Source organism: Erithacus rubecula (assembly GCF_903797595.1).
Source record: "Erithacus rubecula genome assembly, chromosome: 5".
NCBI lineage: Eukaryota > Metazoa > Chordata > Aves > Passeriformes > Muscicapidae > Erithacus > Erithacus rubecula.
The window spans coordinates 65,268,125-65,287,698 of NC_136687.1; the positions used below are offsets into that span (position 1 = coordinate 65,268,125).

The window sequence follows — 19,574 nt, forward strand, 5'->3', positions numbered from 1 at the left end:
TCGGGGGACGCATCCCTGTAAATCCCGCCGGGGCTGCCCGAGGGGCCGTGCCCGTGGCCGGGCGGCCGCTCCGCTGCGCTCCCCAACGCGCTGGGCAGGCTGCGGCAGGTAGGGAGCCGGCAGCGCCCCGCTCGCCCTGCCCCCGCGGGCCGGGCAGCCGGGGGCGGGAGAGGCAGGGGTGTGCGGCGAGGGGGATTAGCGGGACGCCGCGGCCCCGCCTTCCCCCCTCGCATCCCGGGCGCGATGAGAGGGGGAGATGGACCCGAGCCGGCGGGACTGGCACCATGACATTCGCCGGCTTCGTGGTGGCGCTGGTGATAGGGGCGATCCCCGGAGCCCGCGGGCCGGGGCAGGTCTCCGCCAGCCTCCCGGCCGCCCGCCCCCCGCAGCCCCCCGCCGGCTGCCCCGCCGGGGGCTTCCCCGCGGCCCAGCGCCCCTGGGCACCGGCGGCACCCGCTCTGCCGCGCCGGGGGGCGGCGGGCCGGGCGCCGCGGGGCCGCCGCAGCTCCTGCGCCCTGCCCGGCGGTGGAGCACGGCCCGGCTGCGACCCCGGGGCCGGCCGGGGCCCGGCGGAGCGCGGCCGCGCTGACTGCGAGCGAGGTGAGCGGGGAGGGGGCGAGCCCGGGGCGCGGGTGGCGGCGGAGCGGAGCGGAGCGGAGGAGAGCGCGGGGCTGCGGGACGCGGGGGCAGACGGACACTGAGAGCCTTGGCCGGGCGGCGGCGTTCTCTCATCCCGTACCCGGTTCCCTGTCGCTGGAGGGAACGGGGAACGAGGGGACGGACACCGTCTGTCCAAGTGACAGCCAAGCTGTTCGCAGAGGAGAGCTAAACGCGTGCATCAGAGGATGCAGCGGAAAGACGAAGGTCCCGGCTGGGTTTATTCCGCCGCTATTCTAATACTGGGTAGGTGAACCGCGTTTCAAAGCTGTGCCGTAAGCGTTCAGGAGGCTCAGTTTGCCAGGGCTGGCTGGTATCCCTTTTTTCACTTGTCCGGAAAGCACTTGGTCTACAGAAGTGAAGTGGCAGAAAGAGAAATAGAAGGATGCCTGGCTCCAAAGACAAACTGTTTACGCAAGCGACTTTCTATTTCCCCTCACGTCTTGGGATAATGGGGTTCACAAGATAGTGCTGGTGCTCAGCAACATCCATGAGCTGAGCCCAGAGATCTGTGCTCCCCTCACGCATTCCCAGCCTAATTCTGCTGACTTCAGTGCAAGTTTTCAGTGTGTAAGGACTGAACAATAATTTCAGCATCCAGCTCTTGATAAGCTTTGCATTTCATCAGTGTTAGCATTAAATATGTTGATGTACAGTCTGGTTTTGAATTACTTCATCTTTTCTCCTGCATTGCTCTGGTATTATCTCCTACCTAAATAAGAACGGAGGCCTATCTATAGCTATACTAAGCATCATCAAGCGTAATTGTTGAAATGAAAATTAAAATTTTCTGCTTCGTTGTCCTTCCTTTTACATTTTTTTGTAACAGCACAAAGTCAGCAAGGAAGCTGATCATTAATATTACTATTTTGTTTGTTGTGAAAGCTGACTTTGGGTTGCAAGGGTGTTTTAAAATTAGTTTACTTTGAGATGACTGAAAAGGATTGTTATGCTTCCCTTCCCACAGTAGCCATAGAAGGTGTATGGAAAAAAAAAAAGCTAATTTGAACAACATGATAATTATACATATTGCTATAAAACACCACATGAAGAGGATATGGAGGCACCAAGGTCCCTATTGATCATTTACACATTAAAAAAATGTGGCTTCCAAAGCTGTTTTCCAAGCCAAATGTACTCCTTCAAGAAGACAGAATGATGTTGTGTAGTACAGATGTTTCCCTGGAAAGAATACCATGCAGCTGATGGCATGGAGGACAAAACAGATACCTAGATACAGATGAAAAAAAACCCTAAAGACTTCATGGCCTTTAACTGATCTCACTTTCGGGAAGGGTACCACAGTTGCTTCTCTAATTTAGCCCAGTGTATTAATAGGTTTTTTTAGAATTCTTCAGTCTGGTTTCCAAAATACTTTATGAGAACTTGGTCTAATATAATAGTGAAGAGCACAGCAGTTTATTGCTAAGAACCCAATCTTGCACATAGTAAAATAAGTTTCAGAATCCCTTGTAAGTTCAGCACGAAGGGGATTTAAGCAGCAAACCACCCAAAAATACTGCATGATCTGGGTTTAGCTGTGTTTCTCCAGTCTTTTCAGAAGGCTGCTCTGTACCCCTAGGAAAAGGAAATCCAGGTTGGCCCTGGCTAAGAGGGAAGACACAGCTACTGAACAATAGCCAATACTCTGTAAAGGACAGATCAGCTGTTCCTGTTGGGCTGGGTGGTAAACTCCAGTGGCATCATCAGGGCCAGTGTCTGTCCAAAAGCCTCCATGGGGGCAATAGGAAAGAATTACAGAGTTTGTGAGATGGCTGAAGGTGGAACATGGACACAAATCAAGCCATTTGTCCAGAAATAAAAATTACTGTAACATTCTCCCTGAAATATGTTCCTTTCTTACAAGAAGCAAAATGCCAGTGAGGCAATGTCACTGTCTGTTTATTGCTAGAGAGGGACAGACTGCTGATAGAGAAACTCACTGCACCTGGGCCTGGGCTAAGGAAGCCCATACTCTGTGTCAGACACCTGCATAACTAAATACAATACCATATTCAAAGGCTCAACTATAAATCTCAGTGTTTTTCTTGCTTAAATATTATGACTTATCTGCAAAGTTAACTGGCTAACCTTTGTGCATGTGTATACATTAAATTGTTCTATTTAAATAGTAACAATGAAAGTTTTTTTAAAAAGTGCCTTTGCAATTATATGGTACAGTACCAGTCTAAAGTCAGTTTTACAGTTTAAAATAATAGGTTTTGGTGTTTCATTTCCTTCCTTCTAAAAAGATCTGGGTAACATTACTTATTCATGCCTTAAAAGCAAGTAAATGAAATACAAATACATATAAATTATCATGATTAGTCAAGGACATCACAGAGGACAATAAATGAATATAAGCATACTCTATACAGAGCCAGTATAAGTCCACCAGAACTTAGTATTTTGGTTGCTGCTAATAACAACTTACCTGTGGTGTAGTCAGGCTCCAAGAACAAAGCCTAACTCAGTCCCTGAGAGCAGCTCCTGACACACAATGTTACAGTTAATGGTTACAGTTAGTTACACATAGTTACACATAGTTACAGTTTTGTGCATGTGTAGTCCATGCTATGTTGTTACGCATCTAATTTAAAGCATTTTGCATCAAGTGGGTTAATTATTTTCTTTTCTATTATAAGGAGGGACCAATACAAAACAGGGTAAGTGTGTTTTTGTCAGAGGTGAGTGGCAGAATGGGAAATAAAATACTCATATCCAGGAATGCCTGACTTTAGAACCTTTCCATTAAAATTGCTTTGATCACACTAATGTCAGTCAAATAAAGCTTCACTAAACTGTTGTGAGAGAAGAATCAAGCCTCAGGCTCATAATGTAAACACTAGATTATTCTCTCTCCCTACCTGTTATACTATAGCCAATGCAGTTTGTGGAATGACTTTTGAGATTTTTTTAAATAGCTTACGATTAGAACTGAAACATGAGTGTCTGTATTTTTCTTCTAAGAAGCAGCTCCTCTGGAATTACTCTCACCAGAGCTGCACAGTGTGAGAGCCCTAATTTTCTCCAGCTCTGCCCACATAAGACAACTGCAGTCCTTCAGAGCCCATTACATTGCTCAGTTTCAGTTTAGCTTCTCAGAGCCTTAAACCACTGACTGCTGACATGATGGATCTCAGTGCTGCAGAGGAACCAACACAGCACATTACACACTCAGTGTATACAATATTTATGAAAGTTCTAATATAAGGATCCTTGAGTATGCAATACTGCTACTGATCCTCAAGATAGTTCTTAAGAAGTAGTTCTGCTGGAGGCACCCTTTTTTCAAGGTTAAAATGCATGGGGAAAATGTAACTTTAGACTAAGAGCAGTGCTCAGGAAGTGACAGACAGCAGCATTCATTGATCACAGTGAGCACCATGCATGCACAATCCCACATTGGAACACCCTGGACACTAGGGCAGAAATAAAAATATTTGTTGTTTTTACAGATTTCCAAAATTGAAATTACTTCTTTTGCTTTGCTTTAAATCTGCACACCAGGGTGAAAGGCACAGGCAATTTCTACTTCTGATTCCTATTTTCCCAGCCTGCATTTACAGCCAAATTGCAAACCTTTGGACAGGTGTTAACCAAGAAATTATGACACACCTTTAGCCAACACCATAGACACCACTGCTGCAGCACTAACACTTACAGCAAAGTGGATGTGATTCCTGTTCTATTTGCAGTTCAACCACACAGTAAATAAGCTCATTCCCAGTGAAATGTAAAAAATAAAACAGGGTTTGAAGTTACCCAGCATCTCTGCACATGAAAATGTATAGGAAAAGAGGCCAAGCACAACAGTGCAATTCCTTTGAAGCCCTTCTGCTTTTTGGAGTTAATTAAAAGTTGGCTGGGTGGTTTTCCTCTCCCTGTTTTCCCGAGTGTCTCATCTTTAGCCTATATGGCAGGTGTTGTGGAGCAAGTCTCAGCAGCACCCACTGGATACCCTTACTTCCTTGCATTTGCAAGTATAACCTAATCTCCTTTCAACAGTGATAGCAGATAGGAAAGACTCTGACTTGGGCAGATACCAGGACAACTAAAATTACCAGACTGTATGTAAACAACAGGAATTGACTCTCAGTAACCTCAGCTAGAACACAATTACAGTAAATGCATACATACTTTCTGAGTGTTTATAAATGAAGGTTTCTGTCAAGACAGCATATTGTATTTTTTATAAAGAGCTGAATTAAGTCTGTCCTAGGACCACAGTATGTGTTCAGACCTGCTTTGTGTCCTGTGCTCCTGTTTCTAACTATTGTGGAGACAGGTCACCTCTCCTCACCCTCTCTTGCTGATCAGTGCTGAGGAGGGCAAAGCCATGGCAGGATCCTGGTGCTGCTGTTCCCTGTTGTTGAGCTGTGTGTTTAGGCAGGGTAGGTTTGACAAGCACTTTAAGCAGAGGTCTGACACCATACTGAACTGGTGGAGAGCAGAAAGAGTAGATACTACTGCATTAGCCCTACTCCCAACAGGTTTAGTTTTCTTCAGCAACTAAAAGAGCTGAAAAATTGTAGCTTAAAAATTTGAGATGCTACTATACCTTTGACTCCAGAAGCCTAGATCCTCCAGTGCATACACTTAAGCCAGACATGTTTCCTAAGAGGGAACACAGAGTTGTTGTATTCCAGGGGCAGCACAGAGGAAGCCACATGTGCTGGGGTGCTTGAGATGTTACATTGGAACAGCAGTAGACTTAATGTCTACTGCTGAAATGAGAATTAACCTGTATCCTTTCGGTCATTAAGTTTTTTCTTGCCAATGAATTGAAAAAGTGTTTCCTGGTAATTTTACAATGCAAACACTGACTATCTTGCAATTAAAATATTAACACAGAAACAGATAATTGGTAATATAGCATAAACACACACGATGGCAGTTCATGCTGTTATCCTGCAATTCCCTAGGATCAATTTACACAAGAAACACAGAGCTATCTTTCATCATGAAGAGAGAGTTTTATATACTGGAAAGAAAAACTAAGCAACTGTAATAAAAGTCTTGATGTTGAGGTTCTGTTTTATGACGTGCCACTACTGTTAACTAATGGATCTCTTGATCTGGGAATATAACTACCAGGTGTCTGAATACCACAACATTTTGAGTAAACAACAGAGAAACAATTTTCTCATTAGTGCCCTTTGATTTGTTTGCTACGTAATTATGACTTGGTCATATGACAGAGCTTGATACATACTTCAAAGTGCATATACCATATATTTGGTTACCTCTATTAAATGGCAGGTTTAATATTACCTACATGTAAAAATAGGCTTTCTTTTTATTTATTTTTAGATTAACTTACCAGGTGAAAATCAAGAATATTTAAAATTGATTACAAAATTACCTTTAACAATCCTCTTGTGTGTTTGGCTGTGTGTACATGACTAAGTTCTTCCACCACTGTCATTAGGAAATCTCTAAATCTGTAAATACAGAAAGAAGAGTGAGCCAAATTCTACCATGGAGACCTTAGAAAATAGTTTTATTCTTCAAGTACTCCCTTATTCAAATATTTGAATAGAAGCATTGTGTAATGTGTACTCAGGAAGCACTGTATTGATTTCAGTAGGTGTCATGCAGCACTGTAAGCAATCATGCACCAAAATAAACTTAGTTTTGGAGATGACATCTTCAAACTTGCTTTCTGGTATGTCAGGAATCACTTTGGTATGAGTGCAGTTGATGTTTCAAGTGAAAATAATAGTCTATACAAAGTCTGAAGAACAGAAATAAACAGAATTCCAGACTGTCTGTGACACATCCAGAAAAACACAAAGAGAAAAATTGTAAAGACAGATAAATGATGTGCAACATGTCTACAGTATAGTTATATTTGACTCAGTAATAATCTTCTCTCAGGAATGATAGCTCTCTCTGTAACATGAGTTGAATAAATGTTGTTTGTAATTTACTGAACAGTAAGTTACTGCTGAGAAAGTAAATAGGAGGCAGAAAAGAACATGCCAAGCCAAACATGAGGTTAATTAATTCCTTAAGTTATTTAGCAGTTGTTTGGCTTTGTGGTTTTATAAAATATACTGAACTAAACCCAGGACAAGCTGAGAAGAAAAAGTGGATATTATTATTATTGTTATTATTATTATTATTATTATTTACACAAAGATGAACACAGACACAATGAAATGCAGGCACAAACATTGATGATCTTCATCCCTTTGCCAAACTCCTGCAAACTGGATGATGGTGTAGCTCCTAAGTAGATCACAGAACAGAGGCAGATGGACTAACTGAGATTTCAGGCACTACGAATTGATACAGCTGGGCTATGTCTGATAATTCAACAGAAATGTTTCTTGTTGAATTACTGCTCTGTCATGACTCTTTCCTGCTTCTCTGTAGTTATCCCTATGACCAGCTTTTCCCCACCTTTGCCAGTGGTACTTGGCTACCTTCAACAGTAGATGTATCTGACATCTCAAGTAAAACTACTGCAATAGTTTTTAAAAAATGCCAAGTCTGCTAATTTTCTAGGATTTCTGTGCTCTGTAGCTCTCAAGAAGCACTTTTTTTTCTCCACACTTCTTTTAGACAATTCCTTATTGTTTATAGCTTGCATTGTCTGAGAATTTGGTAAAGATCTCTCATGAATTAACATAACTACATGCAGTGTTTTTCTGTCTGAGAAAAGTATGAACAAATGCATTTTTTGTCTAAAATAAACTGCTGTCATTTACAAGATGCATAATGTAACATGGGTCAGAGCAAAAGTTATGCAGACCATGTGGTTATTTTTTGATTCCCTTAAGGTCAATGGAATTTTGTGAAAGATGAAAGTATAGCATGTTTTATACAAATATACACACATATAGATACATATATACGTTTTGCTCATTTGAGTAGAGGAAATCACATTTCAATAATTATGTGTCTATAAATACTTTCTCTTTGTTAGATCCTTAACTAAGCTGTAGCATCAGAAGGATCAGAAATATGATGCAGTTTCAGTACGAGGAGCAAAATGCTTTCCTCATGTAAAAATAGGGCGGTCTCAATTTGTGTATCATTGTATGAGAATGTTAGGTGTGCCACAATGTTTTCTTGGAAACAGCTCAGTATCCATGAAACAAGAACTCAGGGAAAGTGAGGTTCAGAGTCTTTTTTGTGGGATGCATTAACTGAGCAATAGAGTACTTTGGAGATATAATTTTTATTTTTAATTTTTGGTAACTAGGGTCAGTGAGACTCCGGGGAGGCAAGAATGAATTTGAAGGTACAGTGGAGGTTTATTTGAATGGAATCTGGGGAACAATCTGCGGGAGCCATTGGGACAATAATGACGCGACTGTTGTATGTCGACAGCTTGCACTTGGGTAAGTTTGAGTAAAAATCAGTCAACTCATTTTCATGATATTTCAGTATAAAGAACAATCTACTTTGTAAATACTGAGGGCTTTTCATTTTTGATGATTGCTCTTCTGTTTGAAAGTGTTTGAATGCTGAAGTTGTTCTTCCTAGAATACTTTACTTACTTCAGCTGCATTAAGCTTCAAAGAGGAAATCAGTATTTCCTCAGAAAGCTGAAGACAGGATCTGGACAGGAGCAGGCCATGGCAAATGCTTTGCTTTCAAAGTGACATGTGTGAACAGGTCAACAAGCTTTGGGCAAACACAAACTGCTCTACTGGACATCTGGGAGATGTCCACAAGGACAGAATTATGTGGTCTGATCCTGATCTCACATATCTAAGTGTCAAGGTTATTGAATCTACAACATTGTAAATGTGGCCAGGATTAGACTCTACATGGGCTCCTAATCAAATTCTTAATTCTCAGGGACAAGGGGTTATCCTAGTAATCACCCACTGTAGAATGCCAAATGATACCTGGAACTCATCCTATGTTTTTGGCAAATTGCAGCATTTAGAGCTATAGCCATGCTAGACAGGTTGAAAGTCCCTGCACTGTCCTCACTGATCACCAATTCCCACTGCTGCAAGAGTGGAGTTAATCAACAGCACCCCTTAGCATAGTTTGGCTGCCTTTATTGCCTAACATTTCTTTCACTCACATACCAAAGAAGTATGCTACAAGCAGTAAAGGGCTTTTATAGCAGACTTGCATTGTGACATTTTTAATGATTATTCCAGTTTTTAAGACTAGCCAGAACTAAATCTAAGCTGGTTGATAATGTCCAGTGCTAATCTGGACACACCACGCCAACTTATAAAAATATGAGGATTAGATGAGATAAAAGTTCAGCCATCTGGAGGCTGTGATTTTGCTTATGACTTCAGCTGTCTACGTGCAGTGGCTCCTTCCCTCATTGTCATGCAAGTCCTCTCTGCTTTCCATACCCTGAACATTTCAGCAGAACGAGGCTGCTGTTAGCAAAAGTAGTTCAGCGATACGGGTGAATGGTTTCATCTTTTTAACAGAAATGGCTCAAAGCTGAACCCAGGCCAAAAAAGCCTCAAGCAAACAGTAGCTGAAAGTCTGAGCCATCTTGAATGTTTGGCAGCAATTTGGGTCTCCATACCACCAGGTGAACTCGTAAGTTATTACCGGTGCTTTTCAGATGCTCCATCTATCTGTTCCTTGGATATCACCATATTTGGGCTTTGCTTTAAATTTGTTGTGCTTCACAAGGAAGAGAAGATGACTATATAAGTGTTGTAGATTGAGCATGAGGAGGAAAGAAATTTATAAAATGTTCTGAGTGGATGGGAATGGCTGAATAGAGAAAAATGGATGGGGGCCTCATCTCGTGCAGTGTGAGATGGTTGCACTGCCCCAATATCACAGCCACAATACATGGCATTTATGGGCTGAGCATGGTATGTCTTCATAGAGTATAGGACAGAATAAGGGAGAGAGATCTGGTGGCATTACCCCTCCTGCCATAGTAATTGCAGTGGGCTGGTACAGTAAATTCACCTATGGACTGTGGTCTCTGTGTTGATTTTCATAGTTAAGAACTGGGAGAGCAGGAATGTAGCCGACTCTGCAGCAAAACAGTCATTGTACTAAAATATCCCACAACAAAATGGTGAGAACTGGGTCACATCTGTTACTTTTCTTTGTGCAGAAGACAATGCTGAACTGTATGAAAATGTGATGAATTTACACTACTGAAGAAAGCCCTTTCTTTTCTAATCCAAGACTTATATACGAGAAAACGTTTCCACTTCCCTTCCTCCCACTCTGATGTCCTATCCTGATTACTTTTACAGGGAAAAAGGTACAGCAAAACACATACCCCTTTCTGGATTTGGACTTATTCCTGTTTTCTGGAGTGAAGTGCGTTGTCGTGGCAATGAAGAAAATATACTATTATGTGAAAAAGACACCTGGCAAGATGGGACATGTCCTCAAAAAATGGCAGCTGCTGTCACATGTAGCTCCTCCCTGGGTAAAAAAAAGCATATGGTTCTCTCAATTCCTTATTTTGTTTAAGCTGAAGTTGTAATAATTACTAGTTATTAAATTAGAAAAAGTGTTAAAATTTCTTGGAACAGATTATACAGATTGAACCATTGCATCATTAACTCCTTCAAATACCTCAAGCAGCACTTAGCTTAACAATTTTTTACCTTTCCATAATCAACAAGAAATTGTTTCTTTCAGATGTAGGTTGTGAGAAAGAATAAAGTAGCAAGAATCTCTGGCTGTAAAATGAAAATTGTTTCCCCACTTTTTTTTTTTTAACTGTTAAAATAATATTATTAGGAAAAGAAATATCATTAATGTTTTTATGGTATTTGATATTTTTAAATCAATATGCTAACTAAATGGGCAGAGATGCCATCAGATTTAAGACAGGGCTGCCTCGAGAAGGGCTGGGCTGGCAGTGCTGGGGAGCTGGCAGTGCTGATCTATTCAGCTGAAACCAAAACGTGGCTGTAGCCAGTTCTGTGCTGTGCTTCTTCTACTTACGTGTTTATCCAAAGAAGGTGGGTGCATTTTTGCCAAAAGCTTTATTAATAATGAGCACTATTTTGATAAATGGCTTTTAAAAGAACATTTTAGTCTTAGAAAACTATTGAGAAAACTATTTAGTACAGGGAAGGGAGAATCTTTTCGAGCTAGGAGACAAATTAAAGAACAAAAGCAAGAAAGCTTTGCCTAAAGCTGAAAACTATAAATGTTTTTACGTTTTGCAGGTTCTATTGCAACTAGCCTTTTAAAATATTTACACAGACACATCTCCCCCATATTTCATATCAGTGTCACACTAATATGAAATTGGAGAAATTCTCTCAGTATTGTTGTTTTGGTTTTATTTTTAATAATCAAGAATTACATTAAATAGTAGCATTAATTGGTTGGAAAGCTAGATAAAAAATTACTCAGATTTAAATAACTCAGATGTTAGATAAGCTGAAACTTTAAAATAACCTTTTAGTTTTTATGTTTACATTAGAGCAATGTGGCTTTAAATTGTTTCCAGTATTATAGATTTATTCAGCTGTGATGCTTTCAAGACAGTTTCTTGGTACACCAGAAGAGAAGTACTGATTTTAAAAGACTGGAAACAAGAAGGGAACAATACTTGCACAATTCAAGTGACATTCCACAGTTAAAGAGATTTCACTGCTCTGACAGGATTCTCTAATGGAATGAGAAAACCCAAGGATGAATTTCTGTTTCTGTGTCCGTGACATAATTTTTGCCTCTTACTTCAGATTTTACCTGGTTTTGCTCTTACTTGTAGAAAGGTAGCTCTAGTGACAGATTCAGTGTTTGGCCTTACAGCAGTGCCTGTGAATGTTCTGACATTTAGATAACTCAAGATCAATATGGTTACTCATATGTGTAAGATTTTTCAGCTAGTGAGAGTGAAGCATAAGGGAACTCATTTTTCAGGTTTTCCATCTAAATAGAAAAAAGAAAACATGGTTCCTGAGTGATGTCAGAGAAACCATTAAGCCATTTGCCTCTTTCTTTCCTATCAGAATGATCTTCTAGGGCATGAATGAGCTGCTCTATGTCCTGTGTTTGCTCCCAGGGCCTGTCTTCACTCCGATCCGGCTGGCTGGTGGGAGCAATGCCCATGAAGGAAGGGTGGAAATCTTCCACGGTGGCCAGTGGGGCACAGTCTGCGATGACCAGTGGGATGATGCAGATGCTGAAGTTGTCTGTCGGCAGCTTGGCCTTGGGTTTGTTTTTCTATGTTTGTTATTCCAGCAGCAAAGCAGGAGAGTTTTCAGACCCACAGCTAAAGCTAGGAGAAGCGTAATTGTCAAAAAATTGCTCCTTTAAAATCATACTGGCACTTTGGAGCAGTAACTAAGTTTATTTATAGAAGATTCAGGTACAGTGACATTACTTTCAATTTGCTGGAACAGTTTTCAGTGTCATTTGATAGGGCCAATTTTGTCTGTTTGACTGGACAGATAAAGAATGTCTCAGAATAAATGTTGACTTTACAGTGAAAACTCACTACAATTCCTGTAAAGTGCCAATCAAAACCTGTAGGTGAAGAAAAAATAATTTTTTTGACTGTTCAAATCCTTACAATCCATTTTACTGTGGAGACTGACAGTCTCCTGGCTTTGGCACAAGGACTGTGCTTTGTCAGGAAGGATACGTTTTTTGGCATGCCTCTGAGAATCTCTCTAGATCTGTTTAAATCACGAGTCTCTGAAGACTGTCAGTTTGCATATACTGAGCTAGAGATCTGTTTGTTTGAAGTTTTGACAGTTAAGCTTGTCAGTGACTCTGTCTGAACTAAGCATGGTCTGAAATACAGCTACAGCAGCAGAACAGGATTTTCTTGCTTCACTTTCTTAACAGCCAGGGGGGATTTTGATACCCCACAGAAGATAAGTATTGGTATTTGCAGAAAAATGCTGCAGAGGCGGGAAACTAAGAGTAAAACTGCTGGACCAGAGGGAAAGGAGATGAGGACAATTAGGATGGAAGGCCAGAGGGGTTGAAGAGGGAAAGAACTAGGAGCAAGAAGCAGAGAAGATGCTGGGCTTTATCCCATGCAGGAGAAGGGGATTATGTCTGAGACAGGCTGGATGAGAACTAAGGTAAATGCAGAGAAGACTGGAACAGAACTCTCCTGGTTCAAGCCTGCTGGGACTGTAATGAATTGAAATAAGTGGTATTGAAGGTAGAAAATCCTGTGGCATTAGTGGGTGGTCCCCAGAGTGTACTTGTTTGGTAACAGAGGCCTTGGGCTGCACCTGCTACCCAAATTAGCTCAGAAGGATGAGAACTGTGAACTAATTAAAAATATTGTACATCTCCTGCTGAGCCAACATAGGAACATGTTTCTCTGACATCAGATTACTTTTTCCCTGTTTATTTTATGTTGTATTTCTATATTTCTGCACATTTTCAATTGGGAATACCTAATGGAAAGTCTATCTTCTTGCAGGCCTTTCCTGCTTTTGAATTGGGCTGCTGTTAATAGGTTTGGGGAGTTACTAAGCTCTGCTTTGCATTTCTGTGTATTAATGACAAGTTTAACACTCAGCCTGCCTCCTTACTGATGACACTAAAACTTTTTATTACTTTTATTTAATCGTTGAAACTGCAGTTTTGTGATGCTTCTAATTTGATTCGTTTTTCTGAGTAAATAAATTGTATTAAGATGGTGCTAAACCTGTTAAGTCTTTTTGAAATATGTCTAGAGATTTACAAGTAAGCAAGATGTTACAACAAGCATGCTAATTAATATGAAATGAAATCTTACCAACAGTGGCAGTAGACCAGTTCTGAAGTACTAAAAATAATATAAATTTGCATACTGTTAATCCATCTGGAAACAAGCCAGAAACTGTTAAAGTAAAGCTGCTCAGTGAATAGCTTCCCACACCTCTTCAACTTTTCTGTAGCACTCCAATAAAACTCCAGAATATGAATCTACCATTAACAGGTGGAAAATAATGATAATTTCTTTTATTATTTGGTTTCCTAAATAATTTTTGCTTGACAGATTCTCCTGGTTATAATGATGGGATGTGTTGTCTCTGCCTAACTCCAGAGACTCTTACTGGAATATGGTATAAATTGTAAAAGCATTCAGAGCAGTCCATCATTATCTCCTTGATTTCAGTCAGCTGGTTAATGAAGAAAGATATTTTCCTTAATATTTTCTATACATTTCTGCCAGCATTTTTATCAGATACACTGGAAAAACAAGATGCTTTTTTAGTTAAACTAATGCTTTAGATAGGTAAATCCTTACAGTCCAAAATTTAGACATTTGAATCTTGCCATTTCAAACCAGAATGAATATAGGAACAGAGAAAACATTGTGTGGAAAGAAACCAAATGATGGAAAAAATTAATATATGAAAGACATGGTATTTTAAATAGAATTGGGAAAATCCTCATAGATGATAAAGGATTAAACACTGCATAATTTCTGTAATTTTAAAACAATGGAGTGTTTTCAATCAGCATATTTTTTTGTGCTCAAAATCCTTTCTGCTGTCAGAGAATATAGCCCATATAAAGCTAGTCACTGGTCTGCTTCCTGTTCTTAATTCTATTGCTGATGGATGATATGACACTTTTCAAGTCACTTAAGCTCTCTTTGCTGTGGTTTTCACATGACTAAATGGGAAACAATCACATTTATCTGCCTCATCTGTGTATTTGATTAATGTTTGAGGACAACAGGTGAAAATCTTTAGAAATATATACTGCATTATTTTTACTATATATAGATATTAAATGAATAATAAAATTAGAATCCATCTGTAATCTCTCCTAGGAAAGTGAAAAGTCAAAGGCACAGGAAAGGAAAGTGTCCAGCTTCCTCCTGACTGGGTGTTCCTTGCATTTCCACAGGGGTGTTGCCAAGGCGTGGAGCCAGGCTTACTTTGGAGAAGGCTCTGGCCCCGTGCTGCTGGATGAGGTGCGGTGCACGGGAAATGAACTCTCGATAGAACAGTGCCCAAAAAGCTCCTGGCGAGAACACAACTGTGGCCACAAAGAAGATGCTGGAGTTTCCTGCACACCTCTCACAGGTACCTCAGTCATCCATCATCACACAGAAAAAATGGGACAAAGGCAGAGTTCACACAGAGTTCTGGAAAGAGACCTTTGAAAGTTTTCAGAGGCACAAGAGCCGGAGCGGATGCAGTGAAGGCAGTGTTACTGGTTCTGCTTGAGAACAGTAGTGATGTAGGAACACTGATCGTGTTTTTGTTTCCCTGTTACCTGCACAGATGGCGCAGTGCGGCTCACCGGTGGGAAGGGCACTCACCAGGGCCGCCTGGAGGTCTATCACACGGGCCAGTGGGGCACGGTCTGTGACGATGGCTGGACCGAGCTGAACACGCAGGTGGTTTGCTGGCAGCTGGGATTCAAGTAAGATTACAGATATTGGATATCTGACTCTGTGACTTGACCATCATGACAAATGGTTATATGAACCCTACATGGATCCTATTTTAAGAATCTGCTTTTTAATGTTAGCTGAGTGCTTCAAAGAAACTACCAAGTTAAAATACATTAAAGCCTGCTTCCCTCAGTCTCACAGAGGTATTTAAGCCTTAGTTTAGGTAGAATAACCTTCAACAAATGTGATTTAGCAGACTTTATTCATTGAGCTCTTTCCAATCCTCTCTTTTGATTCTTCTAAATCTTTGCTTGTTGTACAGTCATTATTAATCACAGACATTTTTAAGGTCTAAGTCCTTCTGCACTACCTCAGAGAATCGCATAGCCTGGCCCTGGAACAGTTATGTATTGAAAAGCATTTAAGAAAAAAATCATTATTTTCATGCATTCACTCTTCCCTACTTTTCCTACTGACCTGTGGCTACAAAGATACACTCTTAGTAGGTGACTGTTAAACTGTAACAGATGACATTCAGAAAAGGATTTTGTCTCAGACTGTGATATTTAAATGTCTATAGAATACTAAGAAAATGCTTAAAGCCTCAGAAACATAGAGCCAGCCATATGCTTGGTTGAAAAGAAGCCTTAATCAAAGGTATTACATTCTTAAGTTTGTATTAATGTAACAGTAATTCCTTAAAAAAAACCCATTACTGAAGAGGCAGCATATGGTGCTCTCACTGAATTTAATGCTAACTGAACCTGCTTACTGAGAATACTTGAGAAACCTCTGTTTCTTCAGGAATATCACTCTTCTTTCTCATGCTTAAGCATCATGTGTCCTCTGATCACTGTGGACCAAAGCATACCTGTGTGTTGTGCAGGTATGGGAAAAGTGCAGGTATGGAAAAAGAGAGCTACTCAGAGGGAAGCTCCGGGCCCATCTGGCTGGATGATGTGATCTGCTCTGGGAAGGAGACCAACCTTCTGCAGTGCTCACGGAGGGAGTGGGGGAAGCACGACTGCAGCCATGAGGAGGATGTCAGACTCATCTGCCACCCAGAGAACGACAGCCACAGGCGTTCGCTTGGTAAGGAAGCTCTTTGCTAAACTCACACTATGAGTATTGCTGCGGATACAGATCCATCCAAAGCACAGGATACTTAAGGATACTCAAAATCCTAGTGTTTGTCAGATGGGTGCAAGGAAAGAACAGGAAGGGAAAAACCCTTACTTTTCTCCCAAAGATCACAGGAAGTAATCGAGTTTTGTTTAGAACGTAAGCATCCAGAACATTAAAGCTCAAGCCAGATTTGCAAGGTAACAAAGTCAGATTCCAGAGATACCATTCTCTCAGTCTCCACCAGATTTTGGACCTATTCAGCACTTCCTGATGGTGTACCTGATTTTACTTGGCACTTCTCAACCTCCAAGTAGTGCCTGGTATCCAATTCTGGAGACACACCTGAGCACTGAGGAATACAAATCAATAGTACATCCTCCTATGGCTTTGCATTCAGACAATCCAAAACAAGGGATATGGAGAAGATGGGAAGTTCAGAGATAGCAAAAAGGAAGGGTGAGAAGCATGAAATTTTTTCTGTATAACTATTGCCTGTTATTTATATTGTGTCTGGGTGAATGGGCCCCACTTGCTGACCATGACAGAATGATACTCCACAGCCAGATAAAAGAGTCCGTTCCAATGCCAAAAGCTACAAACTTGTATGAAAATAAAGAGAATAAAGACTGATAAGAAATTATAGAAAAATACCAATTACACAGTGAAATTGTAGAACCAAATATAAACAACAAATTCCAAATATTCCTAAATACACATGTAGATAATGAAACCATAATTCTGGCTATGAGATACGCACAGTAGAAACTAAAGGGGAACAATGGGTTGCACAGAAATTCTGAAAAAGTTTCATTTTTACAATTTGCTACACAAAGTGTGTAGCTTGTCAGTATGTAGCCCTTTAGAAAACTGCTGCCAAGGCCATTTTGCTTACCCAAAAATATTTCAGTTGAACTTGAAATTGGTATTATATGCCTGCTTCCTGGAAATCACAGCCTGAAGGTTTATCCCACAAACTACAACATGGATTTACTGCACAATGTTGCTACTTGTTATAACAACATTCAGCACTTCCAAATGTACTTTTTGAGTCTCTCCCTCTTTACAGGCTTATTCTATCTAGCCCTCTCACCATCCAATGAATGTTTTATGTTGCAGTACATATATCAAATCCTCTTTGTTAGAAAGAATTTTCTCAAACCAAAAATAACAGGAATTCAAACCATGACTGCTGTCTTTACAGATGCAAACCATCTGTGCCACTTTGCTCAAATTCCTATAAAATATCTCTGCTGAAGGAGTCTGGTTCAGTTAAATACATCCATATGGTAACATTCTCACACACTTCCTACCAGAATGCAATATTAATTTTGTGCTCATAAAGATATATATATGTTTTCTAAACCACAAGAAGATAACAATAAAATATTATTAGTATTCCATGCCTCTATCTGGTTAATAGAAGTGTAATTAACACTTAAGTTATATTCTTCCTGAACACATCAGTTCAACAAGAAAATAAGACAGTTTATCTGAAATTTCCTAGAAGATTCCTGATTGGAAAGTGGACAAAGTGTTGTTACCATTAATTCCCATCATTTGAAAAAGCATTTTTTTCCCATAAGGACAAATTCAGTGGAAAAAAGAAAGAGAAATTAGTAGATGATAGGACTTAAGGAACACTAAAAAAGAGATAGGATACACTACAATAATGACATTAGTTCAGTAAGATCATGACAGAGTAGGCAAATAGAATGTTGCTGAAGTTAATTCACGCAATTGTCCAGACAATATGAACTCCAACACAAACAATATGCTTTAAATTACATCAGAAGCAAATAGACTTGGATGCTATTTTCAAATATTTCCCTATTCATTTTGACTTAGGCCAGATTTAAGTAGCACTGAGCAGATTTGTGTTTGGTATACAAAAGTTATTCATACCCTAGACTAATCTGAATTAAATATCAAATGCATATATCTCAAAATACTGCTTTAAGAGTGCAATTAAGTAATTCTCATGTATTTAGAAAAGATTAGAAATAGGTTAGAAGAATGAGAAAGTCTTTTCCATTATTCCAAAAAGCAACTGTAATTAGTAATCAAGATTATAAAGTATGCCATACAAAAAGATTTAGAAGGTGATTATTCCTTGAGCATTATGAAGAGGCCACAGAGGAATTCATAACTATTTTAAGGGTATTTGCATTGCTTGCAGGCTATAGAAGAATTTTAAAGTAAGAATACAGTGTGCACTCTGCCTAATGAGTTAGGCCAAGCTCTGCAGAAACCATGATCAACTAAGTCTGACTAATCCACATAAGTAAAAATTCCATTTTATGAATGTATCTCAATAAACAATCAATTTAAATTGCTCAAAAAATAATCTAGAATAACATGCTGAAGAACAATGTGCATAGTGGTAAGGAATACCTGAAGCTTAACACAATGCTCCACTATTTTTGCTGACACAGTGGTAGGCAGAGCAGCAGCAACAAGTTTGAGAATGGGTTTATGTACTGAGATATATATATCTATATATATCTATATCTATATAGATATAGATATATATGGACTGAGTTAAATTCTTAAAGTTTCTTAAAGTAAAACCATAAAGTTTCTGTAAGGAAAACCTGCACAGCTTGTATGGGTGTCATATCAAAGCTATCAGGTGTTTTTGTATAGAATTGTGGTCATTTTCTGAACTGTCAGATATTTGCATAGAATGAAGGCATCAGCTGAACTCTGAAGAGTAAAGTACAGTAATATTTAGTATTTGTCTTGTAATTTGTACAAACTGCTTCCTTTTGCCAACCAGGAAGAATACGGCTACTTTAATCACTGATATTAGGCTCGTTGAACATAAATATTGGTTGTACTGAATAAAATGAAAAGAACTAAAAGTACCAGTTTGTGCTTCTGTTGCTGTGAGCTGACAGCAATAATTTATTCCCAGGTCCTCCCATCAGGCTGATGGATGGTGAGAATAAGAAGGAAGGACGTGTGGAGATTTTTATCAATGGCCAGTGGGGCACAATTTGTGATGATGGATGGTCTGATAAGGATGCAGCTGTAGTATGCCGACAGCTTGGCTACAAGTAAGAAAACTCATTAAGCTGTTTCTCAAGTTATGTTTTCTGTATCTAAAAATCTTGTCTCTGCACCAAATACCATAAACATGTCTAATAGGATAATGTATGTCTTTTAAAACTTGTCTGTTTGGCATTCTTTTAGAAAAATGTATTCCTACTAATTGTATGAAAAGTAGTAAGGCTATGTGTCTTCAAAAGCAATATTCACTAAATAGCATAACTGAGAATGGGAATGTTAGTATTCAAAAGTGTGTCAGTCTAACTGGCAACAGAAATGCAAGTTAATGCAAGTTATTAAATGTTTTTCATTAGAAGTTAAACATTCCAAATGATTAATCTATTAATTACATACAAAATTGTAGTTGTTGTATTAGTTTCAAAAAGAGGTCAGTGTCCACTGTCATGAGGTGTGGCTATGATGACTGCATCAGCAGCTACTGAATTCCTAATTTAATGGAGTT

At 39.8% G+C, this 19,574-nt stretch overlaps 1 protein-coding gene across 1 annotated transcript in view; it reads left to right on the plus strand.

The window, feature by feature from the left end:
* Positions 1–236: 236 nt before the first annotated feature.
* The window catches only part of PRSS12 (serine protease 12), a 32,736-nt gene continuing 13,398 nt past the window's right edge, over positions 237–19,574 (plus strand). The window contains exons 1-8 of the mRNA XM_079306702.1: positions 237–600; positions 7,871–8,009; positions 9,870–10,048; positions 11,645–11,795; positions 14,446–14,624; positions 14,826–14,967; positions 15,825–16,030; positions 18,978–19,119. Coding sequence (XP_079162828.1) covers positions 285–600; positions 7,871–8,009; positions 9,870–10,048; positions 11,645–11,795; positions 14,446–14,624; positions 14,826–14,967; positions 15,825–16,030; positions 18,978–19,119 — 1,454 coding nt within the window. The 5' untranslated portion in view covers positions 237–284. The remainder of the gene's footprint in view (positions 601–7,870; positions 8,010–9,869; positions 10,049–11,644; positions 11,796–14,445; positions 14,625–14,825; positions 14,968–15,824; positions 16,031–18,977; positions 19,120–19,574) is intronic.